General features: G+C 43.3%; 1 protein-coding gene across 1 annotated transcript; it reads left to right on the top strand.

The window, feature by feature from the left end:
- Positions 1–26: 26 nt before the first annotated feature.
- dnajb14 (DnaJ heat shock protein family (Hsp40) member B14) lies at positions 27–21,149 on the top strand. The gene is made up of 8 exons (XM_083538941.1): positions 27–254; positions 7,368–7,545; positions 11,934–12,079; positions 13,988–14,176; positions 14,579–14,658; positions 14,807–14,916; positions 19,861–20,033; positions 20,330–21,149. Exons 1-8 carry the CDS (start codon positions 122–124, stop codon positions 20,452–20,454), a joined length of 1,134 nt encoding a protein of 377 aa, XP_083395067.1. The 5' UTR covers positions 27–121; the 3' UTR covers positions 20,455–21,149.
- The last annotated feature ends 374 nt before the right edge of the window (positions 21,150–21,523 follow it).

Raw genomic sequence — 21,523 nt, 5'->3', positions numbered from 1 at the left:
ACTAATGAATTATTCATCAGAAGGCGGGGTTTGGTGGAAGAGAGGTGTACAACAAATTTAAGGGTAGACCGTAGAGAGAGAGAGCGCGAGCGCGAGCGCGAGGAAGGAGGGGGGAGAAGCCATGGAAGGCAACAGAGACGAAGCGGAAAAATGTATGAATATAGCGACGAAGGCCCTCGAAGCAGGAGACAAGGAGAAGGCTATAAAGTTCCTGAACAAAGCGGATAAATTGTTCCCGACTGACAGGGCGAAAGGTAAGGCGGGACAGGCGCCGGGGCTCGCGGTACCGAGGCTCTTTCACAGCGCTACTGCGCTAAACGGTAGACGGCGTGTCGACTGTGTCCCAAATACTGCATTGACTCCTATACTGGGGCACTACCTAGTGGACACAGTGAACGCGTTTAGGCGCGACAGCTAGGGCTTTACATGTTCAACACGGGGTGGATTGGAACACGGCCGTCTAAAGGAGATACCTTTAATCGACACACACACACACACACACACACCTACCTGTATTAATAATTATATTTTTAATGTTATATTTCCAGTTAAAATGTTTATAAGCGTGTCGACAAATCTCCAGAGGACTGTAGCTTAGCCGGTTAGCTCAGATCGACTCGCCTGCTAACAAACGGAAATGTTATCTGATTAGCGCTTTGAGCTCAATGCTAACATCAATACAGCTACATACAGTGTTACTCTTTCTGTCATTAATAAATATATACAAATAAAATACTGTAATCGAATAATAACCAGATACACTAATAAAATAGTGTATCATTACAACTCTAAATGAACAAACTTATAACAGGAGTAAAAACTCTATCAATAAATATTACAGTAAAAAATGTGTTTATATTCTGCTATTGATCTTCTCTGGTTTTTATGTGAGAGAAGAGTCTCTGTGAGAGTGAAGAAAAGAGTGCAGGCAGGGTGGAGTGGGTGGAGAAGAGTGATAGCAGGAGTGATTTGTGATAGAAGAGTATCTGTGAGAGTGAAAGAGAAAGTTTATAGGACTGTGGTGAGACCTGAGATGTTGTCAAGTCAAGTTTATTTGTATAGCGCTTTTCACAACAGACATTGTCTCAAAGCAGCTTTACAGAAAACAACAGTGAAGGTGAATGGTGTGCGTTTGTCCCTGATGAGCAGCCGTGGCGACAGTGGCAAGGAGAAACTCCCTTAGATGATATGAGGAAGAAACCTTGAGAGGAACCAGACTCAAAGGGGAACCCATCCTCATATGGGTGACATCAAAAGTTTGGTCATAAATCTTTCAACAATACAGAACAGTTTGTGATCATCATAGATCCAGCATCAGCTTCTCCATGCCAGGGCCTTTAAACACTCGGCATCTACTTCTCCATGATCATCAATAGGTCCATAATCTTCACGAGGTGGGACGTGACTGGAGCTGGCCAAACCTCAGGATGCCTCGGGATGGGGAGAGAAAGAGAAGCAGTGGAGAGGAATTAGCGTAGCTGCTGTTCATGATATTAACAGCACAAGTTGATAATGTGCATGTGATCAGATGTTCTGGAGCACAAGGTTATGATGTGATGTGTGTGATGTGTGTTATGTGTAGGCTTTGCTAAAAAGATATGTTTTTAATCTACACTTAAACTGGGAGAGTGTATCTGAACCCCGAACACTGTCAGGAAGACTATTCCAGAGTTTAGGAGCTAAATGTGAAAATGCTCTACCGCCTTTAGTGGACTTTGCTATTCTAGGAACTACTAGAAGCCCAGAGTTTTGAGATCTCAGGGAGCGTGACGGATTGTAGCGTGTTAAAAGACTGGATAGATACATGGGAGCCAAACCATTTAGTGCTTTATAAGTGAGTAGCAGTAGTTTGTAGTCCATTCGAAACTTAATAGGAAGCCAATGTAGGGACGATAAGATTGGGGTTATATGATCGTATTTTCTTGACCTAGTAAGAACTCTTGCTGCGGCATTCTGAACTAACTGAAGCTTGTTTATTAATGATGCAGGACATCCACCTAGTAATGCATTACAGTAGTCTATTCTAGAGGTCATAAACGCATGGACGAGCTTCTCTGCATCAGATATAGATAACATATTTCTTAGCTTAGAAATATTTCTAAGGTGAAAGAAGGCTGTTTTTGTAACTTGATTGATGTGATTTTTGAAAGATAAGTTGCTGTCTAAAATAACTCCCAGGTCTTTTACCGTTGAACTAGTAGTTACAGAACAACCGTCTAAATGCAGGCTGAGATGCTGGAGCTTCTGTGTACTATTTTTTGGGCCGATGAGCAAAATCTCCGTTTTATCAGAATTTAATAGCAGAAAGTTATGGGTCATCCAATCTCTTATTTCTTCAACACACTCAGTTATGCGAGCTAATTGAGCTGTATCGCCTGGTTTGGATGAGATATATAGCTGGGTATCATCAGCATAACAATGGAAGCTAATTCCATGCCTTCTAATAATATTTCCTAATGGAAGCATGTATATTGTAAAAAGCAGGGGTCCTAGAACTGACCCTTGTGGCACGCCATAATTTACTAGCATTATTCTGGATAGCTCTCCATTTAAATCTACGAAATGGTAACGATTGGACAGGTAGGATTTAAACCAGCTTAATGCCTGTCCCTGAATACCGATGTAATGTTGTATGGATTAGAGACAGTGGCATTGAGTAAAAGACAGGAGGTGGAGCTGGAGGTAGCAAAGCTGAAGATGTTGAGATGTTCGTTGGGAGTGACAACGATGGACAGGATTAGAAATGAGTTTATTAGAGGGACAGCGCATGTAGGACGTTTTGGAGACAAGGTGAGGGAGGTGAGATTGAGATGGTTTGGACATGTGCAGAGGAGGGACATGGGGTACATCAGTAGGAGAATGCTGAGGATGGAGACACCAGGAAGGAGGAAAAGAGGAAGACCAAGGAGGAGGTTTATGGATGTGGTGAGGGAAGACATGCAGGTAGTTGGTGTGAAAGAGGCAGATGTAGAGGACAGGGGGGGATGGAGAGGGATGATCCGCTGTGGAGACTCTTAATGGGAGAAGCCGAAAGAAGAAGTTATTTTAGCATATTTTTTAAATTGTATTATTTCTGGTATTTTATTATCATTATTCAGTGTTGTTGAATAAACCCTGCAGACGTGCTCACGTGTTATTTGCGTTATGATACGGGGATCTGTGGGGAATAAAACACTGCACATATCGTGCTGTTACAGGAAAATAATCAGCGACGCAAACTGGCTTATTCCTCTCACGTCACAGCGCTCGCGTCATAGCTCACGTCACAGCGCTCGCGTCATAGCTCACGTCACAGGGCTCGCGTCATAGCTCACGTCACAGGGCTCGCGTCATAGCTCACGTCACAGGGCTCGTGGCACCATCAATTTACAAACGTATGATGCTTTTATCCTTTTACAGCTACATACAGTGTTTGAGGTGAGTTGCTCCTGTACTCTGGTGGACTGTACGTGAACAACAAACTGTAATGTAACAGTATGAAGATTCACTTTGACCAAACAAATCTATAAATGTGCAGATGTTCCACTTTATTTTCACAAAAAAATCCTCCTTTATCTTGAAGAACAGCTTCACACCTTCACCATCCAGACACTTCCTTTCTCCAACGTTCAGATCAAATACTTGGCTGGGTGTCTAATAAAACCTGCCACAGATGTTCTTCACTAGTTGGAGATTTATTTATTACCTGTGGCCCAGTTCATCTCCAAGCAGTTCAATAGGATCAGCAGGACATTCCATGATGATGTTCTCCACCAATAAAGCACACTGATGATCTACACCAATAAAGCATGTTGATGATGTTCTCCACCAATAAAGCATGCTGATGTTCTCCACCAATAAAGCACACTGATGATGTTCTACACCAATAAAGCATGTTGATGATGTTCTACACTAATAAAGCATGCTGATGATGTTCTCCACCAATAAAGCATGCTGATGATGTTCTCCATGATGTTCTCCACTAATAAAGCATGCTGATGATGTTCTCCATGATGTTCTCCACCAATAAAGCATGCTGATGATGTTCTCCACCAATAAAGCATGCTGATGATGTTCTCCACCAATAAAGCATGCTGATGATGTTCTCCACCAATAAAGCATGCTGATGATGTTCTCCACCAAATAAAGCATGCTGATGATGTTCTCCACCAATAAAGCATGCTGATGATGTTCTCCACCAATAAAACATGGATTACCAACAGCCCATGCAGGAGAACATACGATTAAATAATGAGTAAACCAACCCAAATGAACTTCATGAATTTCCAGTACACTTTAGTTCCAGATGTATAACATCTACAAACACCTGCTCCTGTCCATCAGGTTTCCAGCAGCATCATTGTTTATGCTTGTTGTCTTGATTGTTGTCATGAACCTGCATCTCAAATCAGGTTTCAGTGTTCAGTGGTGTTTCTGCAGCACCACAAGTCCAGTACCAGGATACGGTAGTCCTGAGTCAGTGTAGAAGACTGTTGATATTAACTACAGTCCAAATCCATCCTCAAAGCTTCTGTTCTTACTCCAAAATTTTATGGAACCACCCAAGGCATTGATGAGAAACCGTCCCAAGCTGCACAGAGTGGCCTCCAAATGAAGAGAACACTATCCAGAGGCAGACCAGGGGGAAAATCCACAGAGGGAAGAGGGGCAGGAACAGTGGTCGCTGGAACCTTAGGAGCATGTTTATCTCGACCGAGAGAGAGAGAGAGAGAGAGAGAGAGATAGAGAGAGAAGAGGGTGACAGGAAGAGAAGGATATGGATTATTATGTGTCTTTATTGTTGTATGAAAGTTAATGTCACTGTGCAGTTTGGACTCCGGCAAGACTCGCTATGGCAGCATAACTAAAAGGGAAAAGCAGAAGAAAACACAGACATGAGGATCTCTGGAATAAGAGACGACCCACCACACCACCATCAACAAACCTGAGTGAACGTGTGAGAGTGAGGAAACAACAGCATACAAATATCCCAGTTCACCAAACACTCCATATCCATGATCCCTCCAGATCTGCTCCTTTACCTCACAAACACCTACTGACTAAAGACTCCACTAAATAAATGTGTTCAGCCTCGACTTGAGGGACTCAGACACAGTCTCAGTGTTCAACACTGATTGGAAGGTTGTTCCATAACTGTGGGGTTTATTGGAGAAACATCTGCCCCCTGCTGGAATCTTTATTATTTGAGGTACCAACAAACAGCCTGCACCTTTTGATCTAAGTAGGCATGGAGGATCATACTGGTACAGAAGTTCACTCAGATACTGCGGCGTGAGAGCGTTAAGTGCTTTATACGTCAGTAGTAGTATTTTATAATCAGTGTGAGATGTAATTGGGAGCAGTGTAGATGATTAATACAGGGCTGATGTGATCATATTTTCTAGATCTAGTGAGGACTCTTGCTGCTGCATTCTGAACTAACTGAAGCTTATTTCTGCACTTACTCCAACACCCAGACAGTAAAGCGTCTAAGTAGTCTAATCTAGATGTTACAAAAGCATCAACTAGTTTTTCTGCATCCTGTAACATCATATTTCTAATTTTAGCAATATTTCTAAGGTGAAAGAAGGCGATCCTGGTGATATTATTATTCATGTGAGACTCAAAGGAAAGACTCGGGTCAATAATCACACCAAGGTCTTTGACTGCTGTACACGCTGAAACAGAAACACCATCCAGAGATGCTACAGAATCATAAAGTTTGCTTCTAGCTGCATGTGGTCCTAGTACCTAATACCTGAAAGTATTTTTGTCTTATCTGAGTTGAGCAGAAGAAAGTTATCAAGCATCCACTGTCTAATGTCCTTTACACACTTCTCAACATTGTTAAACTGATCTCTCTCATCTGGCTTTGCTGAAATATACATCTGTGTGTCATCAGCATAGCAATGGAAGCGAATCCCATGTTTATAAATAATTTCACCAAGAGGCAGCAGATATAAAGAGAAAAGCAGAGGGCCTAAGACAGATCCTTGCGGAACACCAAACTTTACCTCAGAGAGTGTGGAGAACTCACCATTTACATCAACAAACTAATAGCAATCAGTCAGATAAGACCTGAGCCAGGAGAGAGCTGTTCCCTTTATTCCAACAACGTTCTCCAGTTCAGAAAGCAGGAGATGATGATCAATGGTGTGAAAAGCTGCACTGAGGTCGAGTAAAACAAGTAAAGAGACAAAACCCTGATCAGAGACCAATAACAGTCCTTTACCACCTTAACTAGCACCGTCTCTGTGCTATGATGAGGCCAAAATCCTGACTGATACATTTCATAAATGTTATTCCTCAGTAGATGTGAGCAGAACTGCTGTGCTACAACCTTTTCTAGAATCTCTGAGATAAAGTAGAGGTTTGATATGGGCTACTACAATTAGCTACTGAACAATAGATTTCACTTTAAAATGATCTCCAGGATCAGACAATTTCTCCTGAATTCACTGTGACACGTTACATTTTCTACTTCATAAAGTTTTTCTGTTTTTTTAATTAAATTATAAAACAGAATTTTTTCAAGCAAATTGTCTATTGAAAGTTTTAAACCTATAAACATTGTTATTAAATTAGCAAACATCAGATTTAATCATATAAAGTTTCATCCACATACATACAGAGTACTTCTAGAATATCAGCAAATGAAACGTCATTTACCGGCTGAGTTCGTGTGTGTGTGTGTGTGTGTGTGTGTGTGTGTGTGTGTGTGTGTGTGTGTGTGTGTGTGTGTGTGTGTGTGTGGTGGGGGGGGCGGCGGTTTTGTACCACAGCTCTATTAAAATGCAGGTCGATTAAAGTGTGTTTTTGAGCTCAGCTGCATGTCGTCCTAAACCAGACGCAGGTTTTTTTTCCAGCTTGATGAGAATCGATTCCTCTCTCTGGAGAACCTGCGTGTGTTTGTATCGACTCGTCTCACGCTCCTGCTGCAGCCACGAAGCTGCTTAGTCACCAGAACAGAGCGTGGTTTATTTAAACACGTCCCAGACGAGCTGTGGTGAGAAACGTGACCATGTCTGACGCGGGATGTTTTCTGGAGGACCGCCGTGTCTGGACCGATTTAGGAGACTCAGGAGATCATTATTTTTTCCGTTCAGTATTTCTTGAGTTCAGTATTTTCAGCCATATGCACTCCTCAACATCATCTTAATTTTATAATCCTGTAACTAAATGGTTCTGCATTCAGAATTTAAGACTCCGATCTTCCTCCAAATAAATTCCAACTATTAAAGAGTCATTTTTTTAAGGAAAAAGTCTTGAGGTCTGAAGAGACGGACGACTGCAGTGTCATATGATTGATATACTGTATGTAAGACCGATCTGAACTATATTTCTTAAAAGCAATTCAATGTGTGTGTGTGTTTTATCTCTTAATACAGCGTTGTTGGAGGCGTTGTTGAAGAATGGAAGTTCGGCTGGTAATGGAGGAGCATACTGCAGAAAATCAGCGAATGGCACCGAGACGACGGCGACGCCTCCACCACAGCCGGGGCAGGAATCAACCAATAAAGACACGTCCAAGAGCTTCACAAAGGAGCAGGTGGAGGGAGTGCAGAGGTCAGACTCCACCCACTGTGTGTGTGTGTGTGTGTGTGTTTGTTTAATAAGATGAATTAGTTTAGCCAATGATCGACAGCTCTCACACACGTGATCTAGGAGTATACAGTAGTTTACCAAAAAGGCTGATACAAAAAAGACGTGTCAAACTGTCTGACGTGTCAGAATATTAACACGCAGTCCGTCTTCCATAACGAGCGTTAACGAGTTTAACGAGCTCCCAGGGCAGGAGAAGAAAGGTTCATGTATATTCCAGCGTCTGTTACCAAGGTGACCTTGAGTTTGAGAAGTGTAACTCGATGAAGAGGAACAGCGGACACGGTGAATAATCGCTCTCTCCACGCCGCAGACGTGTCTCTTGCTACACCGGGATCTAAATTATGGAAAGGTTTTGTGGCGCAACGTTCACGCTGACACACCACAGAACACCTGTACACACAGGAGACGAAAGAAACCAGACGTTTTGGTCATGTGTGTGTGTGAATGAAGCAACATACGCTTTTCAACTCGAATATCACTCTGACATATCACAGGTCCCCCAAGCCCTGCCAATTACACACCGATTTCCTCTTCCTCGTTTACGTGTACTTCTGTACTTCTTAGTGTCACTACACCCTCCCTAGTGCACTTCAGCTACAGCACTGGGAGCTTTTATTCACTCCAACTTTCTCATGATGTTTCATTCAGTTTTTTTCCTGTTACACCGTGTTGCATCACACACTCTTTGACCTTTGTGTGTGTGTGTCTAAATTACTTCCCTGTGGAGATACTGAGTTACTGTAGCGAGCTCTAAAATTCAAGAGACCGATGCTTCTCCTGAGCAGCCTTTAATAAACTGTGTGTGTTTGTCTACAAACACATCTGGTCTAATTTATAAACGTTAAAAAAAACCCACAAAAACGTAGTACACCATTTAATTTGCTGTCTTATGAGTGAAGCGAAGTGATTTATTAGATTTGATTTTGTAATTGAATGATTTATTTATTGAATGAGTTATGGAGGAGGTGTTGCAGCGGCATCTTCACTTATTCTGCAGCGAATCTCTAACAAAATCTCTACCGACTCAAATCAATAGCAGACAAGTAACGAATCTGTAACATAACCAGTTTTAAATCCTTCATGGAGCTGAACAGTGCTGTGTGGAATCTCTAAGGCAAAGTTCTTACAAACTTCTAATGGATAATCTGATCTAATCTAATCTGCATCGATTCTGTCACGAATTGTAAGAAATAAACAGGACAACAAGGATCTTAATGAGTTTATTGCAGTGTAACAGTGACAAAACACACAAGGTTCATTTCAAGTCAAGGAGCTTTTCTGTCAGATATCTGACGCAGTACACAGAGAAAGTGACAACGTTCCTCCTGAACCCTGGTGCTACATACAACAACACAGAGCTACATACAGAACATGAAGCTACATAACGTGCATCGAGTGCAAACAAAAAAACAGTGCAGACTTTGTTTTGTTATCGTTCAGAGACGGGTTGTTGCTCCACATCAGGCTGTTAACTGGTGCATTTCCTCTCTGTATGCTGACTCGTCTTTCTTGCTGATGAGACCCACCACTATAATCGGCGAACTTTATGATATGATTCGAGCTGTGCATTTCTACACAGTCATAAGTCAGCAGAGTGAACAGCAGTGGGCTGAGCACACGGCCCTGAGGGGCCCTGGTGCTCAGTGTGGTGGTGATGGAGATGCTGTTCCCAATCCGGACTGACTGAGGTCTCCCAGTCAGGAAGTCCAGGATCCAGTTTCAGGGGGAGGTGTTCAGGTCCAGTAGGCTCAGCTTCTCAATCAGGTGCTGAGGGATGATTGTGTTGAATGCTGAGCTGAAGTCTATGAACAGCATATGTACATACGTGTCCTTGTTGTCCAGATGGGCAAGGGGCCAGATGGAGGTTAGTGGAGATTGTCCGTGGAGCTGTGGAACTGCATGGGGTCCAGTGAGGGTGGAAGCTGTGTCTTGAACAACAGAACAACATTGCTGCTCAGGGAGATGTTGAAAATGTCGGTGAAAACATCCGCTAGCTGTTCTGCACATTCCATAAGCACTCTGCCAGGAATGTTGTCTGGTCCAGCAGACTTCTGTGGGTAAACTCTGCATAGAGTTCTCCTCACTTCAGCTGTTGTTAGACAGAGCACCTGTTCACTGGGAGGAGGGATGGTCTTTCTTGCCTCCACGTTCTTCTGTACCTCAAACCGGGCGTAGAAGTCGTTCAGCGCATCTGAGAGGGAGGCGTCATGGTCACAAGCAGGTGAAGTTGTTTTGAAGTTTGTGATCGCCTGGATGTCCTACCACATGTCCCGCTACATTTGCAGGCAGGACAGGACAGGGCAGGACAGCTCAGGGCAGGGCTGGGCAGGACAGGGCTGGGCAGGACAGGCTCAGACATTTTATACTGTTCTTACTGTATATTATGTAAATAGGATTCAGCTTTGAATACAAATTATGCATGGAGGGATGGCTGGATGGATGGATGGATGGATGGATAGCGGGATCATAGGCAGGCAGGCGGATAGTAGCAATTTGGCAAGTGCAGATAAATATATAAATATATATACAGCATGTACAAATGTAAATATATTATGGCTGTCAATTAAAATATTTAATCACACTATTCTCATGAGTGAACTCGTAATTAATCGCACTTTTGTATCTGTTCTAAAAGTACCATCAATTCAAACATGTACATGGAGAAATATTGATACATTATGCAAATGTATGTTTATTTTTAATGAACCCAAACTCACCCTAGAGCATGAAGACTAAATATTTCTGTAAATGTTTGAAAGTAATTACAGTGTATTAAATGACGTAAATCACCAGGACACCAAACTGAATTTATGTTTCCACACGGACGGTTTTATTTGCCGGATGTTTGCGTCATGGTTGTATTTTGGTGCTGGAGATTTGGCGCATCAGTAAAACAAATGTTTAGTGAATAAAATGTATGTAAGCTGAATGCATATTAAATCTAGAATAAATAATTTCTAATATAAATATTTCCCGTATCTGTAAACATTCAGTAATGTAATGATTTAGATCGGGCTAAAACGTGTCATTAACGTGTTAATGTTTGGCCTAATTTGCAGCACAATAAACCAAATTATTATATTATTATTATTTATTATTATTATCCATTATTATATTATAATAACCGTGTGGTCAGTGCTACAGAACTCACTCAGTCCTGTGACTCAGTCACCTCTCTTTCTCTCTTTCTCTCACTCTCTCAATCCTAACCTCTCACCTCTCTCTCTCTCACTCTCTCAATCCTAACCTCTCACCTCCCACTCTCTCTCTCTCTCTCTCTCTCTCTCTCTCTCTCTCTCTCTCTCAATCCTAACCTCTCACCTCTCTCTCTCTCACTCTCTCAATCCTAAACGCTCACCCCTCTCTCTCTCTCTCTCTCTCTCTCTCTCTCACTCTCTCAATCCTAACTGCTCACCTCTCTCTCACTCTCTCAATCCTAACCTCTCACCTCTCTCTCTCTCTCTCAATCCTAACCTCTCACCTCTCTCTCTCTCACTCTCTCAATCCTAACTGCTCACCTCTCTCTCTCTCTCTCTCTCTCTCTCTCTCTCTCTCTCTCTCTCAATCCTAACCTCTCACCTCTCTCTCTCTCACTCTCTCAATCCTAACTGCTAACCTCTCACCTCTCTCTCTCTCTCTCTCTCTCTCTCTCTCTCTCTCTCTCTCTTAATCCTAACTGCTTACCTCTCTCTCTCTCAATCCTAACCTCTCACCTCTCTCTCTCTCTCTCTCTCTCTCTCTCTCTCAATCCTAACTGCTCACCTCTCTCTCTCTCTCTCAATCCTAACCTCTCACCTCTCTCTCTCTCTCTCTCAATCCTAACCTCTCACCTCTCTCTCTCTCTCTCAATCCTAACCTCTCACCTCTCTCCCTCTCTCTCTCTCTCAATCCTAACCTCTCTCTCTCTCTCTCAATCCTAACCTCTCTCTTTCTCTCTCTCTCTCTCAATCCTAACCTCTCTCTCTCTCTCTCTCTCAATCCTAACCTCTTACCTCTCTCTCTCTCTCTCTCTCTCTCTCTCTCAATCCTAACCGCTCACCTCTCTCTCTCTTTCTCTCTTAATCCTAACCCCCCTCTCTTTCTCTCTCTCTCTCTCTCTCAATCCTAACCTCTCACCTCTCTCTCTCTCTCTCTCTCTCTCTCTCTCTCTCTCTCTCTCTCTCTCTCTCTCTCTCTCAATCCTAACCTCTCACCTCTCTCTCTCTCTCTCTCTCTCTCTCTCAATCCTAACCTCTCACCTCTCCTCCCTAATCTGTAATGATTCAGTTGCTCTTCCTTAAGGAATCTTATGAAGAGCTAAACTTATTGTGTGTGTGTGTGTGTGTGTGTGTGTGTGTGTGTGTGTGTAGGATAAAGAAGTGTAAGGACTACTACGAGGTCCTGGGCGTCAGTAAGGATGCTAACGAGGAGGAGCTGAAGAAGGCCTACAGGAAGCTGGCGCTGAAGTTCCACCCTGATAAAAACCACACTCCCGGAGCTACAGAGGCCTTCAAAAGTAATTCCTGATCCGGAATCTCCTCACAATCACATTCCTCATGTCTTCATTACACACACACACACACACACACACACACACACACACACACACACTCATATACAGTGAGGAAAATAAGTATTTGAACACGCTGCTATTTTGCAAGTTCTCCCACTTAAAAATCATGGAGGGGTCTGAAATTGTCATCGTAGGTGCATGTCCACTGTGAGAGACATAATCTAAAAAAAAATCCAGAAACCACAATATATGATATTTAAACTATTTATTTGTATGATACAGCTGCAAATAAGTATTTGAACACCTGTCTATCAGCTAGAATTCTGACCCTCAAAGACCTGTTAGTCTGCCTTTAAAATGTCCACCTCCACTACATTTATTATCCTAAATTAGATGCACCTGTTTGAGGTCGTTAGCTGCATAAAGACACCTGTCCACCCCATACAATCAGTAAGAATCCAACTACTAACATGGCCAAGACCAAAGAGCTGTCCAAAGACACTAGAGACAAAATTGTACACCTCCACAAGGCTGGAAAGGGCTACGGGGAAATTGCCAAGCAGCTTGGTGAAAAAAGGTCCACTGTTGGAGCAATCATTAGAAAATGGAAGAAGCTAAACATGACTGTCAATCTCCCTCGGACTGGGGCTCCATGCAAGATCTCACCTCGTGGGGTCTCAATGATCCTAAGGAAGGTATGAAATCAGCCCAGAACTACACGGGAGGAGCTGGTCAATGACCTGAAAAGAGCTGGGACCACCGTTTCCAAGGTTACTGTTGGTAATACACTAAGACGTCATGGTTTGAAATCATGCATGGCACGGAAGGTTCCCCTGCTTAAACCAGCACATGTCCAGGCACGTCTTAAGTTTGCCAATGACCATTTGGATGATCCAGAGGAGTCATGGGAGAAAGTCATGTGGTCAGATGAGACCAAAATAGAACTTTTGGGTCATAATTCCACTAAACGTGTTTGGAGGAAGAAGAATGATGAGTACCATCCCAAGAACACCATCCCTACTGTGAAGCATGGGGGTGGTAGCATCATGCTTTGGGGGTGTTTTTCTGCACATGGGACAGGGCGACTGCACTGTATTAAGGAGAGGATGACCGGGGCCATGTATTGCGAGATTTTGGGGAACAACCTTCCTTCCCTCAGTTAGAGCATTGAAGATGGGGCGAGGCTGGGTCTTCCAACATGACAATGACCCGAAGCACACAGCCAGGATAACCAAGGAGTGGCTCTGTAAGAAGCATATCAAGGTTCAGGCGTGGCCTAGCCAGTCTCCAGACCTAAACCCAATCGAGAATCTTTGGAGGGAGCTCAAACTCCGTGTTTCTCAGCGACAGGCCAGAAACCTGACTGATCTAGAGAAGATCTGTGTGGAGGAGTGGGCCAAAATCCCTCCTGCAGTGTGTGCAAACCTGGTGAAAAACTACAGGAAACGTTTGACCTCTGTAATTGCAAACAAAGGCTCCTGTACCAAATATTAACATTGACTTTCTCAGGTGTTCAAATACTTATTTGCAGCTGTATCATACAAATAAATAGTTACAAAATCATATATTGTGATTTCTGGATTTTTTTTTTAGATTGTCTCTCACAGTGGACATGCACCTACGATGACAATTTTAGACCCCTCCATGATTTCTAAGTGGGAGAACTTGCAAAATAGTAGGGTGTTCAAATACTTATTTTCCTCACTGTATATACACACACACACACACACACACACACACACACACACACACACACACAGTGAAGTGAGAATGAATAATGTAATTTGAGGAATGAAGGGAAGATGGAAGAAAGGATGAAGTGTATTTAATACTTGAGCTGTATGAAAAAGGGGATGAATGGAGAGAAGGAGTGATGAATGTAATAGTGTTGTTGTTGTTGTTGTTGTGTAGAGATAGGGAACGCGTACGCAGTGCTAAGTAACGTGGAGAAGAGGAGGCAGTACGATGTGAGCGGAGGAGAAGAACCCAGCAGCCCGGGACACAGCGGACACGGAGGGTTCGACTTCCACAGAGGGTTCGAGGCCGACATCACACCAGAGGATCTCTTCAACATGTTCTTCGGGGGCGGCTTCCCCTCCTGTACGTCTCTCCACCATATCTAACCTGCACAAAATTCCTTCTAGAACCCAGAAACCTGTCCAGATCCCCATGTTCACACAAGCGTTCACGCACCGCGTTCAGCCAATCAGAACGCAGCACCAGACTGTAGAAGCAGTGTGTTATTAGATAATAAACGATTCTGAAGTGTGAGGTGGATAAAAACTTAATACACAACGCACAGGTGCTTTCTGGGAATTCTGGGAAATGGTTGACCTGGATAATTTTTCCTCGTTCCTTCTTCTGTGTGATGTTTGTTTGTTTGTTTAGGTTATCGCTTGATGTTCATAAGCAGGACATCAGTAATAAACCACAGAAATCTACTGTACATCTCATAAGCTGTGTGTGTGTGTGTGTGTGTGTGTGTGTGTGTGTGTGTCGCAGCGAGTACGTTTGCTAACGGTCGGGATCGATACACTCAGCAGACGGAGCAGATGAGGAGGGAGAGAGAAGAAAGAGGAGATGTACGTGGAACTCATGGTGTTTTATCTTATTATTTAAATCTCAATCAATACAAACAATGTACTGAATATTACATCCCTCTTTTTCATCTCCCTCTCCCCCTCTCTCTCTCTCTCTCTCTCTCTCTCTCTCTCTCTCTCTCTCTCTCAGGGAGGCTTCTCAATGTTTATTCAGCTGATGCCGATCGTGGTGTTGATCGTGGTGTCTGTTCTCAGTCAGCTGATGGTTTCCACTCCTCCATACAGTCTCTACTCCAGACCGTACGGCTGTTTTCTCTTCTTCTATTCTCTCCATCGCTCGTGTCCTTTATAGTCCTTTCAGAATCACATACTGTACATTGAAAGTTATAACCTGTATCTGTGTGCACCAGTGTGGATTTACGGCGGGGGAAAATAAGTATTTGACACATCAGCAGTTTTATCAGTAAGGGGATTTCTAAGTGGGCTATTGACACAAAATTTCCACCAAATGTAGCCATCAAGCTACGTGCGTGAATAGTGTGAATAGTGTATTGTGATTGGTGGAAGTTCGGGTGTAAATAGTGGATTGTGATTGGCTGGAAGGTGTTCAGGTGTGTATAGTGGATTGTGATTGGCTGGAAGTTCAGGTGTGAATAGTGGATTGTGATTGGCTGGAAGTTCAGGTGTAAATAGTGGATTGTGATTGGCTGGAAGTTCAGGTGTAAATAGTGGATTGTGATTGGCTGGAAGGTGTTTAGGTGTGTGTAGTGGATTGTGATTGGCTGGAAGGTGTTCAGGTGTGTATAGTGGATTGTGATTGGCTGGAAGGTGTTCAGGTGTGAATAGTGGATTGTGATTAGCTGGAAGGTGTTCAGGTGTGTATAGTGGATTGTGATTGGCTGGAAGGTGTTCAGGTGTGTGTATAGTGGATTGTGATTGGCTGGAAGGTGTTCAGGTGTGTGTATAGTGGATTGTGATTGGCTGGAAGGTGTTCAGGTGTGTATAGTGGATTGTGATTGGCTGGAAGTTCAGGTGTGTATAGTGGATTGTGATTGGCTGGAAGTTCAGGTGTGTATAGTGGATTGTGATTGGCTGGAAGTTCAGGTGTGAATAGTGGATTGTGATTGGCTGGAAGGTGTTTAGGTGTGTGTAGTGGATTGTGATTGGCTGGAAGGTGTTCAGGTGTGTATAGTGGATTGTGATTGGCTGGAAGGTGTTCAGGTGTGTATAGTGGATTGTGATTGGCTGGAAGTTCAGGTGTGAATAGTGGATTGTGATTGGCTGGAAGGTGTTTAGGTGTGTGTAGTGGATTGTGATTGGCTGGAAGGTTTTCAGGTGTGTATAGTGGATTGTGATTGGCTGGAAGGTGTTCAGGTGTGTATAGTGGATTGTGATTGGCTGGAAGTTCAGGTGTGAATAGTGGATTGTAATTGGCTGGAAGTTCAGGTGTGACTAGTGGATTGTGATTGGCTGGAAGTTCAGGTGTGACTAGTGGATTGTGATTGGCTGGAAGGTGTTCAGGTGTGTATAGTGGATTGTGATTGTCTGGAAGTTCAGGTGTGAATAGTGGATTGTGATTGGCTGGAAGTTCAGGTGTAAATAGTGGATTGTGATTGGCTGGAAGTTCAGGTGTAAATAGTGGATTGTGATTGGCTGGAAGGTGTTTAGGTGTGTGTAGTGGATTGTGATTGGCTGGAAGGTGTTCAGGTGTGTATAGTGGATTGTGATTGGCTGGAAGGTGTTCAGGTGTGAATAGTGGATTGTGATTGGCTGGAAGGTGTTCAGGTGTGTATAGTGGATTGTGATTGGCTGGAAGGTGTTCAGGTGTGTGTATAGTGGATTGTGATTGGCTGGAAGGTGTTCAGGTGTGTATAGTGGATTGTGATTGGCTGGAAGTTCAGGTGTGTATAGTGGATTGTGATTGGCTGGAAGTTCAGGTGTGTATAGTGGATTGTGATTGGCTGGAAGTTCAGGTGTGAATAGTGGATTGTGATTGGCTGGAAGGTGTTTAGGTGTGTGTAGTGGATTGTGATTGGCTGGAAGGTGTTCAGGTGTGTATAGTGGATTGTGATTGGCTGGAAGGTGTTCAGGTGTGTATAGTGGATTGTGATTGGCTGGAAGTTCAGGTGTGAATAGTGGATTGTGATTGGCTGGAAGGTGTTTAGGTGTGTGTAGTGGATTGTGATTGGCTGGAAGGTTTTCAGGTGTGTATAGTGGATTGTGATTGGCTGGAAGGTGTTCAGGTGTGTATAGTGGATTGTGATTGGCTGGAAGGTGTTCAGGTGTGAATAGTGGATTGTGATTGGCTGGAAGGTGTTCAGGTGTGTATAGTGGATTGTAATTGGCTGGAAGTTCAGGTGTGACTAGTGGATTGTGATTGGCTGGAAGTTCAGGTGTGACTAGTGGATTGTGATTGGCTGGAAGTTCAGGTGTGAATAGTGGATTGTGATTGGCTGGAAGGTGTTCAGGTGTGTATAGTGGATTGAGATTGGCTGGAAGTTCAGGTGTGTATAGTGGATTGCGATTGGCTGGAAGTTCAGGTGTGAATAGTGGATTGCGATTGGCTGGAAGTTCAGGTGTGTATAGTGGATTGTGATTGGCTGGAAGGTGTTTAGGTGTGTGTAGTGGATTGTGATTGGCTGGAAGGTTTTCAGGTGTGTATAGTGGATTGTGATTGGCTGGAAGTTCAGGTGTGAATAGTGGATTGTGATTGGCTGGAAGGTGTTTAGGTGTGTGTAGTGGATTGTGATTGGCTGGAAGGTTTTCAGGTGTGTATAGTGGATTGTGATTGGCTGGAAGGTGTTCAGGTGTGTATAGTGGATTGTGATTGGCTGGAAGTTCAGGTGTGAATAGTGGATTGTAATTGGCTGGAAGTTCAGGTGTGACTAGTGGATTGTGATTGGCTGGAAGTTCAGGTGTGACTAGTGGATTGTGATTGGCTGGAAGGTGTTCAGGTGTGTATAGTGGATTGTGATTGTCTGGAAGTTCAGGTGTGAATAGTGGATTGTGATTGGCTGGAAGTTCAGGTGTAAATAGTGGATTGTGATTGGCTGGAAGTTCAGGTGTAAATAGTGGATTGTGATTGGCTGGAAGGTGTTTAGGTGTGTGTAGTGGATTGTGATTGGCTGGAAGGTGTTCAGGTGTGTATAGTGGATTGTGATTGGCTGGAAGGTGTTCAGGTGTGAATAGTGGATTGTGATTGGCTGGAAGGTGTTCAGGTGTGTATAGTGGATTGTGATTGGCTGGAAGGTGTTCAGGTGTGTGTATAGTGGATTGTGATTGGCTGGAAGGTGTTCAGGTGTGTATAGTGGATTGTGATTGGCTGGAAGTTCAGGTGTGTATAGTGGATTGTGATTGGCTGGAAGTTCAGGTGTGTATAGTGGATTGTGATTGGCTGGAAGTTCAGGTGTGAATAGTGGATTGTGATTGGCTGGAAGGTGTTTAGGTGTGTGTAGTGGATTGTGATTGGCTGGAAGGTGTTCAGGTGTGTATAGTGGATTGTGATTGGCTGGAAGGTGTTCAGGTGTGTATAGTGGATTGTGATTGGCTGGAAGTTCAGGTGTGAATAGTGGATTGTGATTGGCTGGAAGGTGTTTAGGTGTGTGTAGTGGATTGTGATTGGCTGGAAGGTTTTCAGGTGTGTATAGTGGATTGTGATTGGCTGGAAGGTGTTCAGGTGTGTATAGTGGATTGTGATTGGCTGGAAGGTGTTCAGGTGTGAATAGTGGATTGTGATTGGCTGGAAGGTGTTCAGGTGTGTATAGTGGATTGTAATTGGCTGGAAGTTCAGGTGTGACTAGTGGATTGTGATTGGCTGGAAGTTCAGGTGTGACTAGTGGATTGTGATTGGCTGGAAGTTCAGGTGTGAATAGTGGATTGCGATTGGCTGGAAGTTCAGGTGTGTATAGTGGATTGCGATTGGCTGGAAGTTCAGGTGTGTATAGTGGATTGCGATTGGCTGGAAGTTCAGGTGTGTATAGTGGATTGCGATTGGCTGGAAGTTCAGGTGTGTATAGTGGATTGCTATTGGCTGGAAGTTCAGGTGTGTATAGTGGATTGTGATTGGCTGGAAGTTCAGGTGTGAATAGTCGATTGTGATTGGCTGGAAGTTCAGGTGTGAATAGTCGATTGTGATTGGCTGGAAGTTCAGGTGTGTATAGTGGATTGTGATTGGCTGGAAGTTCAGGTGTGTATAGTCGATTGTGATTGGCTGGAAGTTCAGGTGTGTATAGTGGATTGTGATTGGCTGGAAGTTCAGGTGTGAAAAGTGGATTGTGATTGGCTGGAAGTTCAGGTGTGTATAGTGGATTGTGATTGGCTGGAGGTTCAGGTGTGAATAGTGGATTGTGATTGGTTGGAAGTTCAGGTGTGAATAGTCTATTGTGATTGGCTGGAAGTTCAGGTGTGAATAGTCGATTGTGATTGGCTGGAAGTTCAGGTGTGTATAGTGGATTGTGATTGGCTGGAAGTTCAGGTGTGTATAGTGGATTGTGATTGGCTGGAAGTTCAGGTGTGTATAGTGGATTGTGATTGGCTGGAAGTTCAGGTGTGTATAGTGGATTGTGATTGGCTGGAAGTTCAGGTGTGTATAGTGGATTGTGATTGGCTGGAAGTTTAGGTTCGAATTCAGAGCTTGGTAGTTTGCATTTGTCTCTTGAATCTTTCCATCCAGAGTGACACAGTGATTGTACACATTACCTGATGACCTCACTGAGCTTCATGGAGGAGTTTTGCATGTGGTGGAACTTCTATAGTGAATACGGGGATTTTTTATTTTTAACGAATAGTTCGAGGCACAAGATAAATGTAACAAATTGGAGAATAAAACATTTAAATAGGAAACTGGAACAGCAACACGAGTTACCTCATAATAATAATAATAATAATAAATATAATAATAATTATTATTAGACACTGTTTTACACAGTTTACTATTAGACTGTTTACATTTCCAGATGATATAAAATAAATATTCTTGTAAATGTTTTAATGTTGTTATGGTGTTTTAAATCGTTTAAATCATCAGGACACCAAACAGAACTTTGCTATGTTTCCGGTAATTGTGAACGAAAATTTGCCTAACACACACTTAGTGTTGGTTTATTGCTCACACAACTGCCGTTTTAAAGCTAACAACTTGTGTGTAAAAAAAAAACCACAAACCCGCTTTGTTTTAAGATACACCAGGATGATACACTTACAGGTGATTTGTGTGTGTGTGTGTGTGTGTGTGTGTGTGTGTAGATCAACAGGTCAGACGGTAAAGAGACAGACGGAGAACCTGCACGTGGATTACTACGTCACCCGGGACTTTAAATCGGAGTATAAAGGCTCAGCGGTGCAGAAGATTGAGAAGAGCGTGGAGGAGGATTACGTGTCTAACATACGCAACAACTGCTGGAAGGAGCGACAGACAAGTACGTTTCCCCACGGACGATGATTTATACGCGTTTTAGGTGTCGAGCGTGAACGAGCTGTTGCTATAGAAACGGTTCACTGCAGGCGCCATAACGGCCCTTCTGACCAATCACGATTACTGCTGCTGTTTATGATTTAATGTCTGACCTGGTGTGTGTGTGTGTGTGTGTGTGTGTGTGTGTGTGTGTGTGTGTGTGTGTGTGTGTGTGTGTGTGTGTGTGTGTGTGTGTGTGTGTGTGTGTGTGTGTGTGTGTGTGTGTGTGTGTGTGTGTGTGTGTGTGTGTGTGTGTCTCAGAAACAGACCTGCTGTATGCCGCTAAAGTGTACCGAGACGATCGTCTGCGCAGGAAGGCCGAGCTCATGACCATGGACAACTGTAAAGAGCTGGACAGACTAAACGAGCTGTTCCGCGGAGGATGAGCTTCACTCTGCACGGACTCTTTGGCACATAGATCCCACAGAATATATAATGTATATGTCACATGTAAATGTGTTTTTGTTTTTTTCTAAGGAAAGAAATCGGGACGCTAGGAGAGAAAACGTGTACTAAAAAAATGTAACGTCTAATGTACTGTGAGAACTATTTTACTTTCAAACTTCATCATCAGCATCATCACCATGATTCCTGGCTGCATACTGCTGAAGTCCTTACGCCATTTTTACCACTGAAGAAAAAGGAGGACGAACCGAATCCCTAACCTTCCTCGTCTCTCTTATTCTCTGCTGCTTCGTCCTTCGTGTTCCTGACCTCACGTTAGACTTCCTAAAGACTTTTGAAGCTCATCAGGGAGATCTAGCTCATCTCCTACAATCCTTAGCACTAGCAGCAGCAGCAGCTATAGTGAGTTGTAAACTTGAATAAAAACACTTAGCGCCTTCTCTCTAGCCCACACCGGCGCTCCACCATCACGAGCAGTACACACAGGAAATGGTTTGAGCTGAGAGTTTTCCTCCCTGATGGCGCGTTTCTGCTGGATGGACCACGAGCCATTTTAATCCACATTATTGTACATTTTATTTCCGAATGTTATTTCTGAAGCTATTTAAGTCCAAATGTTTCTTCATTGCTCGACTAATCATTTGAATAAAGTTTAAATTATTACTGATGGACCGGATAATGTGACGTACTCACTGTCTCTGAAGGGGAAAAAAAAGATGGACGTGATTGACAGAAGGGGCGGGGCTTATTACCTTAGAAAAAAACGATGTTTGTTCGGAGTATCATCTCTGCCTTTGTTTCTAGCAAATGGTAAAATCTTCAAGTTAACATTTGTATTGTGAAGTCTAGCCCTATTCAGACTGGATTACATGGTGCACATTATTGCTTTGTTTATGTTCCCTTAGTTAAAAGTAATATTTACCAGGTGCCATCAAAAATTTCGAGACTAGTTTCGTAACCCGCCAACAGAAGGCGCATCACAAGGCTTCACGCACAGTCACCAGGAGCACCGGCCTTCATAAGTCAGTGTGCCAAAAGACCTTGTCCTTT

The sequence above is a fragment of the Silurus aristotelis genome (genome assembly GCF_946808225.1).
Source record: "Silurus aristotelis genome assembly, chromosome: 4".
Lineage (NCBI taxonomy): Eukaryota > Metazoa > Chordata > Actinopteri > Siluriformes > Siluridae > Silurus > Silurus aristotelis.
Note: the sequence above shows the minus strand (reverse complement) of the source record. Positions and strands in the feature narration are given on the sequence as shown.